The 11,879-nt window shown below is 32.1% G+C and overlaps 1 protein-coding gene across 1 annotated transcript; it reads left to right on the top strand.

Moving 5' to 3' along the window:
• Nucleotides 1-276: 276 nt before the first annotated feature.
• LOC140827772 (chaperone protein dnaJ 20, chloroplastic-like) lies at nucleotides 277-2,319 on the top strand. The gene is made up of 2 exons (XM_073190595.1): nucleotides 277-800; nucleotides 1,928-2,319. The coding sequence occupies exons 1-2, from the start codon at nucleotides 396-398 to the stop codon at nucleotides 2,069-2,071; spliced, it is 549 nt and encodes a 182-aa protein (XP_073046696.1). The 5' UTR covers nucleotides 277-395; the 3' UTR covers nucleotides 2,072-2,319.
• Nucleotides 2,320-11,879: the final 9,560 nt, after the last annotated feature.

Genomic DNA, 11,879 nt, shown 5'->3' with positions numbered 1-11,879 from the left:
ATACTCATATTTACAATAAAATAATAATATTTTTTATATAAAAATAATATTTTTTTATGGATGACCTATATAAAATATTTGTATAATAAATAAAAAATAATATTTTCTTATAGGTGACCTATATAGAAGATTTGTATAATAAAATTGAGCATGATATCGTCTCATAAGAGTTTTCGTGAAAAATAAAATAAAATTATATGTTATTATTTTTTTTAAAATTTTAAAATGGATAAATATCATATGTTCATAACATTCCATATTCACCTATCTGGTTCTTATCAGCGCCTCTATCTAATATAAATACACTCAGCTTCTCCACTCATACGAAATCATCCAAGATCCAAGAAAATCTCTTCGAGAAACGTTCAATTAGCTGGAATCAACCCGCAAAAGCCATGTGCTGCTGCAATTCAAGCATGTTACACCTCCCAAAGGCCGACCCACTTCGATTCTCCTTCCTCCTCTTTCCGCCGCGCACCGTTTCCTTCCGCAGCGGACTGATCAGATCCGCCGTGACCGTCGCCAATTCGAGGCCAACGTCGAGCTTCTACGAACTGCTGGGAATACCCGAATCGGGTTCTTTATTAGAGATCAAACAAGCCTACAAGCAGCTGGCGAGGAAGTACCACCCAGATGTGTCGCCGCCGGGCCGGGCTGAAGAGTATACCGAGAGGTTCATTCGGGTTCAGGAGGCCTATGAAACGCTTTCAGATCCTAAAAGTAAGGAATTATATGATCGCGAATTGTCTATGGGGATTCATCTCGCGTTTTCTGCTCGCCGGCGTGGCAGATTTGACGAGGTTTGACTAAATTTTGCTTAAATTTCTTTACCTTGGAGTAGTAATTTGATTTTATCCTTGAATTGAATATCCAAGTTTGAATTCTGTGTAAATCAGAATCAGGAAATTGATACATGGTTTCGTATAATATGTAGAGATTTTCAGGTTGAAAGTGGTGGTAGATGGTTAGGCTGACTCGTTCCATTATTACTGGAAACCATGATCAGTTCAAGAAAAATAAAAATCAAAGTTTTTTTTTTTAGATGAAGTAATCTTGAGAAGGACCATATTGATGAACCATCAGCTATAACCATTTAATTTTACTTATAGTTTTCTAAAATATGAATCTTCGAGTCAATCCCTGGGTTTTGCAATAGTAAAGTTCTTCTGGCACCGACAATCTGATGGATTTTTTCATGTTTTCGAGTTTGTCCGAATATTTGTTTGTGTTCAAAGGCACTGGTTCTTTGTTTCAGCAAATTAATTGGTTACATTCCACTTCAACGATTGTTCGTCTCCGGTTGTGAACAGATGATATAGAAGGATTGGAGATGGGGATTTTTCGAATGGGAACTTGGGCCTATGAATTTGACTAGAAAAATCCCCCTAACAATTCATAGGCAGATGTAGGATAAGAAAGCAAAGATTTTTCTTGAACAAGATTCAAGAAGTCCTTCAACTTAAAATTCGAGATCGAATTAACCTATGAGTATCTCAAGTACTTGGACAATTTGACAACGTTCTTGTTTGTTAACATCCCAAAAGAAGAATCAATGAATTTTTCCAATTTAGCCAGTTGGAATTTGGATTGGAGACCAAAATCTTATAAATACGAACTTATCAATCTGATTTCCTGTCTGAGCTGTAATCTCTGATGTGTCCCTTTCAGATTTGGCAAATATATATGTTTGGTTAACAACTTGAGAAATATTGAATTTTCAAACTGCTATAATTAAGGTCGCCTACTTCACGACTTTTGGTTGCGTTCCAGTGCTCAGTTTTATTCCCTTCTAGAACACCTGAAAAGTAAAAATAAAATAAAAAAATACCCTTCCATTTCATTTCAAGTAAATTTCCTTTTTGCGATATGCTGCTCTTTGGCTTACACTTTGTCCCCTTGGCTAACGCTGCCGCTTTTGCATGATCAGCAAATGGAACAGAAAATGGAGTGGAAGAGCAATTGGGAGTCTCAGCTATCGGGACTCAAGAGAAGAAGCATGCACAAACATTCAGAAGATAATGCGTCGTGGGGAGCACGAATGCGCAGAGAAAGAAATCAAGCTTCGTCTTGATCGTTGATCGCCCAAGCTTCGACCATAGTCTACTAGTTTGTATATAGCGCATATATTTTTCTTTCTACTTTGGTTTTCCTGACTCTCGTCTTAGAATTAGATGGCTCTGTTCGGTAGCAATTACCTAAAGAGCAGAAGCACTATATCAACTATTAACAAGTAATCTAAGGTATAGAATATTTGTATTAAATTCTATTATGTAATTATTTGCACTTTATATATATAATATTAAGCGAATTTATCGCCAATCTGAATTCTTGTAGAGTATTTCTTGATATAGTTTTAAATTCCCATGTTTTTTCCCACTTGTGCTCAATTATTTTTTGTACAAATAAATTATTTGGGGTATTTTTTTGGGAAAAGAAAAAACTTGGGGTTCTCTTATTTCTTATAGTGACCTCTTTTAGAAAATAAATAAATAAATCTTGGACAAAAACTTGTGTGAGATGGATCTCGCGGGTGGTATTTTGTGAGACTGGTATCTTATTTGGGTCATCTATGAAAGAGTGTTACTATATATGCTAAGAGTATTATTTTTTATTGTGAATATCGGTATGATTGATCCGTCTCATATATATAAAGATTCGTGAGATCGTCGAGACATGTTCTAATCTTGGGTTATTATTATTTTATTAGAAAAAAAAAAAGAAATTTAAAAGACTTGTTCTTATAGTGGGCTTGTATTGAGGAGAATAAGGCCCACATATTTTTAGCTTTTATTTTATTTTATTTTTTAATGAATCAACATATTTGAGGAAATGATTGTTGGAGTGGCTTTTTCAAACATAACTCGAAAATGTTCGTCCTTGAGAATTTTTACTTTAAAAATCAAAATTACATATGTTTAAAAAACTTAATAAATCATTATACCTCAATTTATTTAGACACGTCGATGCCAAACGTGAATTAGATCTCCGATTCGAAAACTAATTGTAACAATCTATTCTTACAACTTAAAAAAAAAGTAAAAAAACAAAATTAAAAAAAAAATCTATTTAGACACCTAAATGTTTATCATCTAAATGTTTATCATCTTGTCTAGTTTGATTCTGATAATGATCGGTAACAATTACTAATGAATGAAATATCATAATTTTTTGAAACAAAAATATATATATTCAAGAAATTTATAAAAATGAATAGTGATTGATACGAAACCACTTGTATGATATAAAATCAAATACAAAGACAAGCACATAAAATAAAAATAAAAATAAAAAAAGACATAAAATCAAGATCAAGATATCTCGATAACATATGGTTATCCATACACCTATTTATTTATTTTGTGTGACAAGTGACCTAGTAAATAATTAGACGTAATTTTCGTGTGGAATTTCAAATGACTTTAATATTGTCGATAATAAAGGGAGGCCATGCACCTGTTGTTTTTGAAAGCTACACGGAAAGACTTCTCCATTTTTTTATTCAAGTGAACCAATTGATATCAAGTTTGTCTTCTATCTTAAACATCACTTTGGTAGTGACTCTTGAATTAATATTATACATACATTATGAGAATATAAAGTTGAATAATTTTCGGTGAGTAGTTCTCATTTCAGACGATCTCACGAATTTTTATCTGTGAAACGGGTCAACTATGCATATATTCACAATAAAAAGTAATACTTTTAGCATAAAAAGTAATACTTTTTCATGGATGACCAAAATAAGATATATGTCTCACAAAATACGACATGTGAGACCGTCTCACACGAGTTTTTGCCTTTTCTGGTACCCAAAAAAGTATTTTTTTTTTATCATATCGAATAAATGTGAATATACGAAACCGTCTCACGTGTCGATTTTATTAGACGGATCTTCTACCAGATACGAACCATATCAAAAGTATTAATTTTTAATTAATATATAGACAGGGTCGACCCGTCTCACGAATATAGATTCTTGAGACCGCCTAAATTTGTTTGACGAATCTTCTATCCCAATATTTATTTCTAATTTCATCTTAATCTGAAGTTTGGTATCATTAATCTTTATATGTGCCCAACATCTTCTTCTTGGTGAATAAAAACAGTTTGGCACCCCTCAAGACGAATCTTCTATCCCAAAACAGTTGGCCCACCCTTGTCTTCAAAATTGGTATAGTATCTATATTCTGAAAATAAACTGTCTCATCGTCAACATGAAATTCATGTTTCATAATTAATTCTTTTCAAAATTTATTATAAAAATATAAACCAAATTATATTTGAAGCTTTGTATGAAATTATTTAAGCATGAATATAGTTTGAGTTGAATTCGCTCGATAATTTGGAAGAAAAATCATATGATGATATTCGACATAATTCGAAAAGCTTGTATTTTATATTCTATAACATACACAAATACAGTTAATTTGATGATATAAGTGTCACGCCCAGAACTCGGAGACATGGCATCAGCAATGTTCTCCAAAATTTTGGAACAAACTTTGGAGAACACTAAGCATATGTAGTACCAAATTAACTCGAAATGATAATTAGAAATTCCTTTGTGCCCAAGATTTGTTGAAAAGAATATATTAGTATGGGTAATATTGTTGATGGGACAAAAAAGTCTAAAAGCTTAGGGATAAGTAAAATTGACTCAGCTCTCGAACCGTTCAGATAGATTATTAAGTTCAGTCTCTCATAAAACTCAAATTTTTAAGTTTCGTCCTTCAACTTCCCCGCATCAACCGCTTGGCTGGTGTTGACAAGTTCCTACAATTAGACATGTCAAAACGGGTTGGCGGGGCGGGGCGGGGCGGGGCGGGCCTCTAAATGGTCAACTCAGCCCAACCCAACCCACCTTGGGCCGCGGGTTGGGCGGGCCGGCCCGCTTATTTTCTTTAAAAAAAAATTCTAAAGAGTATCGCAGTAAACATAGAAGAAAAATATATTTCAGTCAAATAGTTTCATAAAATACTTAAAAACATTGAAATAAGAAATTAAGAAAGCATACAACATATTCCATAAAAAGTAAAGTGTTTAAACCAAACATGAAGATTGAGACATGAAGAGAACATAAAGTCGAGGAAAGAGACGGTTGTAAATTTTAAAAAATATTATGTATTCAACATTACACATAATTAGCAAACCTCCGTCGGGTCCACAAAATTTCACTTCAACTCGTCGGATTTCAAACGAAACTGCTCTTGGGTTCACAAACAACTGCTATGCTTAATAATTATTTTAAGATTCATGAATAAAATTTACAGGAATTTCTTCCCTTTTGTTTTCTTTATGTATATTTGTAAATTTCTCTCTTTTTATTTTTTTTATGTATATTTGTTCAAAGAGTAAATTATCAATATACTTGTTCTAAGACATGGGAGAGCATGAAACTTATTCCAATTTTTATATAAAACTTAAAAATATAAAATTTTATCTTAATGGTCTGTCCCGTTTGGGCCCGACCCGTCTTGACCCGCAACTCAAACGAGCTCAACCCATTTGGCCCACCTCCAAACGAGCTGCTATTTTATCAAACCAACCCGTTCAATTTTTATGGTGGGCTGGGCCGGCCCGACGGGCCTAACCTATTTTGACAAGTCTACCTACAATACGATTTACCAGATTTTTATTTGTAATACGGATCAACCAGGTCCTTATTTACAATAAAAAGTAATACTTTTGACATAAAAATGATATTTTTCATGAGTGACTCAAATAAAATCTTCGTTTCACAAAATTGAACAGTGAAACTGTCTCACATGAATTTTTGTGATACTTTAATTCAAATTTGGCAAAAGTTTTTTATTTGTATGATTATTAAAAATACACTAAATTTTCTTTTAACCATGGTTGAGAGAGCATGTTTATTAATTATAAGTTAACCATGGTTGATAATACACAACATAAAAAAATCAACACTCAATTTAGGTAATATTTACAATAGTTTATTTTAAATAATTTTCAGCTTCTACTTACAATTTTCAAACATTTCATTATCTAGAAGTTTGAAAGCTAAATAAAATCTTGCATATGTACCTTAATAGTAGGGATGTCAATGGTTCCGGGTTTTACCCAGACCCTCAATGGACCCGCGTGTATGGGCTGGGTTTGTGCATACTAAATGGGTCATGAGGTGGGTCTCGGATCCAATTTTTCAGACCAGTCTGGATATAAGACGGATCATGGGTTCTATAATACTCACCTCATACACGCCCCATATATGTAGATATAAATATTCTAGGGTTTTGGTTTTATTAATTTTCATTTTTTTAGTAGCTCACCTCAACCATAACGATGTTAGATATTACCATGTCAACTGTTGTATTTGAATCTGTTTTTAACAATAATGGAAGAATAGTTGATCCTCATCTTAGTAGACTTAAATATTGTCTACTCGCCGATTTTATATTAATCTGTTTAAATTATGTTATGACTTATTTTTGGGGACATCAAGATTTTTTTGGAGAGCTAGTAACTCTTTTTTTATGTCGTGAAAATACTTTGTTTGTAATTATTAAGTGTGGTCGAAAACATGAATTAATTTTCCACAATTTTGTATTTAGAGGCTTTTTCATAATTTAGTCATGTGAGGAGAAATATTACTTTTTTTATTTTAAAAAAGTTCGGGTCTCACGGGTCTACCCGACCCCATTTCGTATTCGAGGTGGGGTGGGTCCGAAGAATTTTAACCAGGGTGGGACGGGTAATGGGTCAAAGTTTTTTTTCATGGAGAGGGTCTTGGGTTTAGTCAAACACGCCTCATATCCACCCCATTGACATCTCAACTTAATAGATAATCAAATGACTCAAGAGCATCTGATCTTGAGTTCAAATTCCACTTGTCTAGTGTAGATAGTTTTTATATATATATATATATATATATATATATATATATATATATATATATATATATATATATATATATATATATATATATATATATATGAGCAATGATATCTTGCACACCACTTTCCTACACACCTGTGGATGTCTGCCTACGTGGCACGCCCACAACCACACAAAATTTTTTGTTTTGTTTTTTAAAAAAATTGCTGACCAATCATGCACCGTCATGTAGACGTTGCACATGATACTCTGCACACCTGGTGTGTAGGGTAACAAATTCGTATATATATATATATATATATAATAAAGTGTATATATATATATATATATATATATATATATAATAAAGTTTACATTTTACTTTTGAAATTGAATAAAAGACTAAAACATTTATTTATATGAATAAAAATAAAAAATATAATATTTTGCTAAAGAGCAAATGTATAACAGATTATGATATTCAATTGCATAACCTAAAAAGATCAAATTAATGGAATACAACTATCAAAATTAATCATTATTTAAAGAAAGAGAAAGAGAACGTCTGCACGGCTCCCAAGTCCGAAGGGTTTTTTATTTATTAATAACTTAAAAATTAAAAAAAATTAAAAGTAATGCAAGTGGTGGCATGCAAAACGCCGCCATCAATGTCGTACGAAGCAGCTTTTATTTTTTGAGTGACCCAAATAAGATATATGTCTTACAAATACGATCCGTGAGACCGTTTCACACAAGTTTTTGTCTTATTTTTTTCTTTTTTTTTCTTTTTTGTTTTTTATTTACTTTTTAATTAATAAAATAGGATTTGAAGTCACGTATCAAACATGTTGAGTTAACTAACATATAAAAACAAATAATTTTCAAAAAATAGTTATTTTGTGAGATCGTCTCGTCTCATAGGTATTTTATCGGTAAAACAAATCAAAAAAATTCATACTTACAGTAAAAATAATTTAATATAAAAAGTAATAATTTTTCATAATTTAGATTATGTCGAATAATCGTTTAACAAAATTGATCTATGAGAGATATATCATTTGAATTTTTGTCAATCGGTAAACCTATCATATATCATAAAAATAGTAATAAAAAAAACCTTAAGTGAATAGATACATATTTTTTTATTAATTTTTTCGAAAACTAAATCAACATATTTAAATATATAAATTTTAAAAAAATAAAGAGAGAGAATTTTTTGAAAATTTTTTGTTTTGTAAAATAGTTAACTCGGTATGTTTGATATAATATGACCTCAAATCTTATTTTTTTAAATAAAAAATGACAGTAAGTAAAAGGAAAAAAAAAATAAAATTAAAGCAAAAAAAATTATAATAAAGGCTGCAGATAGCAGACGCTGCAATTGGTGGAGGAGTTTTACGGTACTACTGCGGTACTGCAGAATAGGGGTGGGCATTTATTTTCGAATATCGGGTACTCGAATAGGGTTTTCGATCGGGTAAAACTCGATCGGGTCGGGTATTTTTAAAAAAACCCCGGGTTCGTCGGGTACCCGATACCCGAAAATAATTTTCGGGTTTGGATTCGGGTATTTTACCGATACCCAGATTGGGTATCGGGTACCCGAAATGTTTTAATTTTTTTTTTTATCTATGTCTGTTTATTTAAAAAATACATATTTTTTTTTATGGTTAGTCATAACCCGATATAATGACAAATGACTAATCATAAAATGATATAATGACATGATATTTTGTGAAATATGAAATATACATGTGTCTTTTTTAATTTAGTAGTCATAATATGATAATGTCTAATCATAACTCGAAAAAATACACATATAAGTCATTACCAAAAATTGTGTGTATAATACAAAAAAAATATTTATATACAATATCTAAAAATCTAAAATTCTAAAATTGAAAAATAAAAAATTATTGTTAAAATCAAACCTCCAGTCCCATACATACAAGAACACCTATAAGTCATTACCAAAAATTGTGTGTATAATACAAAAAAATATTTATATACAATATCTAAAAAAATTCTAAAATTGAAAAATAAAATACACCTATAAGTCATTACCAAAAATTGTGTGTATATTGTATATAATTTTTTTTTTTTGTATTATACACACAATTTTTGGTAATGACTTATAGGTGTATTTGACGTGATTTTTTTTGTGAAATGTGAAAATTATATATATTATTTCAAAAAAAATTTAAAAAAAATTGATTTGTTTTGGGTACCCGATATACCAGATCATTTCGGGTACCCGATAGTCGGGTACCCGTCATGATCGGGTTGGTGTCGGATAATAAATTGTCGGGTACCCGAAAACCCAACCCGCGCCTACCCCTACTGCAGAATGCCACACCTTTCATTACTTTTAATTTTTTTTTATTTTTAAATTATTAATTAAAAAAAAACCCAAGTCCAAACTTCATTTCAGATCTCGAAAGGAAAGAATGATAAAGAGAATTTGCAATAAGTAAAAAGTCTTATGATATAAAAACTATTGATAAATAGATATATCGGTACATGAATTATTGTATATGATTTTGTTAGAATATTTAAATTTTGATGATTTAACAAAGATGTTGATCCAATAGATAATTACAAAGACGAATTAAACTGAATTCAAGAAGAAACTGAATATTCATGAGCAAATATTTTATACGTTAATTAGAGTCCAACTGGAGACCTAGACAAAATGATAGTGAAATTAATCAAAGGCAAAGGGTTATCTGATAAAGTTTTCCATAGTACCAGTTAATGATTTCCAACAAAATGTCAGAATTCATGCGCACTATAAGAAATATACGATTAGTCATAAATACGATGACATGACAATAACGTCGTCTGTATTTGAAAAGGTATACATGATTAAAAAAAAGGTAACTAGCTGATGCGATTCTTCAAACACGAAAAGCAAACGCGCTCAAAATACGAGTCACGCCCTCGATTCGATGGAATAAAGAAACGGTTGAGTTGTCCCGATCTTTTTGACACAAGTAAGGGTGTAATATTTACCTCTAAATTAACAATAATTTAGCAACAAATATTAACGAGATAACAATCGAAATTCAAGCGAACCTTCAAAGAACTCGTCTTTGACAATCCGAGTGAAGAACAATCGACAAACGCCACAAAGTAATAAACTTTGATAAGTTTGATTTGAGAAACACACAAAGGTGTATACAAAGCCAAACTTTGAAATTGAGAGAAAACTCTATCAATATGATAAAACTCAATGAATAATGAACCAAAGTTGTCTACAATGATAGATTTTCGAGTATATATTATTCACAAATCTCAAAGATATTAAATCTAGTCACCAAAATAATTAAAACTCTAAAATAGGAAAAATCTTCTCGCCAAAACATATGGGACACGGACCCCGTGTATTCCTCCGGGTACGGGTCCGTGTATACTCGGGCAAAATACTCTCCGGGAAACAATGGACACGGACCCCGTGTACAGGTCCGTGCTCGGGTCCGTGTAGGCTCGAGATTTCTCTTCCTCAAGTGTGATGGACATGGACCCCGCGTGTAGGCTCGGTTTGGGTCATTCTTTGCAAGATAATGGTATTCGGAAATCCTCTCAATTATTGCTTGAATAATGTTCCTTTGTAGCTCCTTCAAAAGGTTGAACATGTTTGATACTTAATTATTAATCATAATCAAGCTTGAAGATCCGAAGCAACACTGCATCTTAAATCTCCTTCCAACCATTAACACGTCATGCCCGGCCAGATTCACATCATACTCCCCTTTTTCAAAAAGATTTGTCCTCAAATCTTGTCCTCCTATACCAAAACGAAGCAAGTTAGTAATAACAAGGATGATATTATCAACATGCTTACCTTTAAGCTCAAGTTTGTAGACTTTATCATTTGCTTTCTCCTTCAGCACTGGAAATCCCAACATCACTGTTGTCTTTCCTATAAACTCTTCAACTTCACCACACACCAAATAATAATTGACACCAAATGATAATATATCATTAAGTATCACAAAAATTAAATTCTTCCCCTTCTTAGACTTAGTTAACACCAAAGCAAGTATCATACAAATGTAAGTATATTGCTTACTAGGACTAAGAATTAAGTCATGCATGTCATAAAACCCTAGCCTAGTTGCTATCTTCATACATGCAAGACCCTCGTCACAACACCATTCGACATACCTCTTCATATGTAACCAACATAGAAATTCATGCATCTGATCAATAATGAAATCATAACAATATGCATCACTAGCGGGTAACTCATAAAATGAGCATAACATGAATTTGACCTCCTTAAAATTATATTCATCATGAACAAAGAAATTCTTATATCCATTCATGCTCTTCCCAAAGTCTTCATCAAATAAGTAGGAATCATGCAAATAGAACACACTAGGCGTACTACCCATGTAAACATTTAACTCATCACAAAGGTTTGAACACAATGCATACAATTCATTGTTATAACAAAGACTCATCAATTTGACAAATTGTGAAGGATCACCATCAATAATATCTAAACTTAAAGCATGTGGTTCCTCACTAATATCAAACCCATAAAAACTAAAACTCACATAATTACTAGGGAGAAATAGCTCATACCTCATAGTCGTTGCGTTGGCAACTAACATTACCTCCTTGCGATCGCGCTTGCATTCGTGCGGCTCAGCCCATCGGGTTCTCCCTTCAACAAGACCCATTTGCCTCCTCGTCATGACAACTCCAAGATCCTGCAAATAAGAAATGACAATGCTCGGGATTGAACCGGCTATATCATCACAATATGGATAAACCACTTTGTACAAAGGTACATGAAATGGTTTATGCAGGAATAAGCAACTCTCAACCTCACTCTTTTCACTCATTTGGGCCTTTAATTTATTTTTCTTTTTCTTTTCTTTGGCCTCTTTTTCTCTCTCTTTTTCTTTCATCTCATTTTCTCCACCTTTTTTTCTTGTCATGGCCATCTCACTCTTTTGTTCTCTCTCTTTCGGCCATTTCACATTTCTTTTCACTCAATTCATGAATAAATTTCAATTGATCATCAAGAACATTTGGAT

Source organism: Primulina eburnea, chromosome 3 (assembly GCF_022965805.1).
Source record: "Primulina eburnea isolate SZY01 chromosome 3, ASM2296580v1, whole genome shotgun sequence".
In the NCBI taxonomy this organism is placed as follows: Eukaryota; Viridiplantae; Streptophyta; class Magnoliopsida; order Lamiales; family Gesneriaceae; genus Primulina; species Primulina eburnea.
Note: the sequence above shows the minus strand (reverse complement) of the source record. Positions and strands in the feature narration are given on the sequence as shown.

Coding starts and splice junctions, on each gene's coding strand:
- LOC140827772 (XM_073190595.1), top strand. CDS start 396: ATGTGCTGCTGCAATTCAAGCATGTTACACCTCCCAAAGGCCGACCCA. Junction 801..1,927: donor GGCGTGGCAGATTTGACGAG/GTTTGACTAAAT, acceptor TTGCATGATCAG/CAAATGGAACAGAAAATGGA.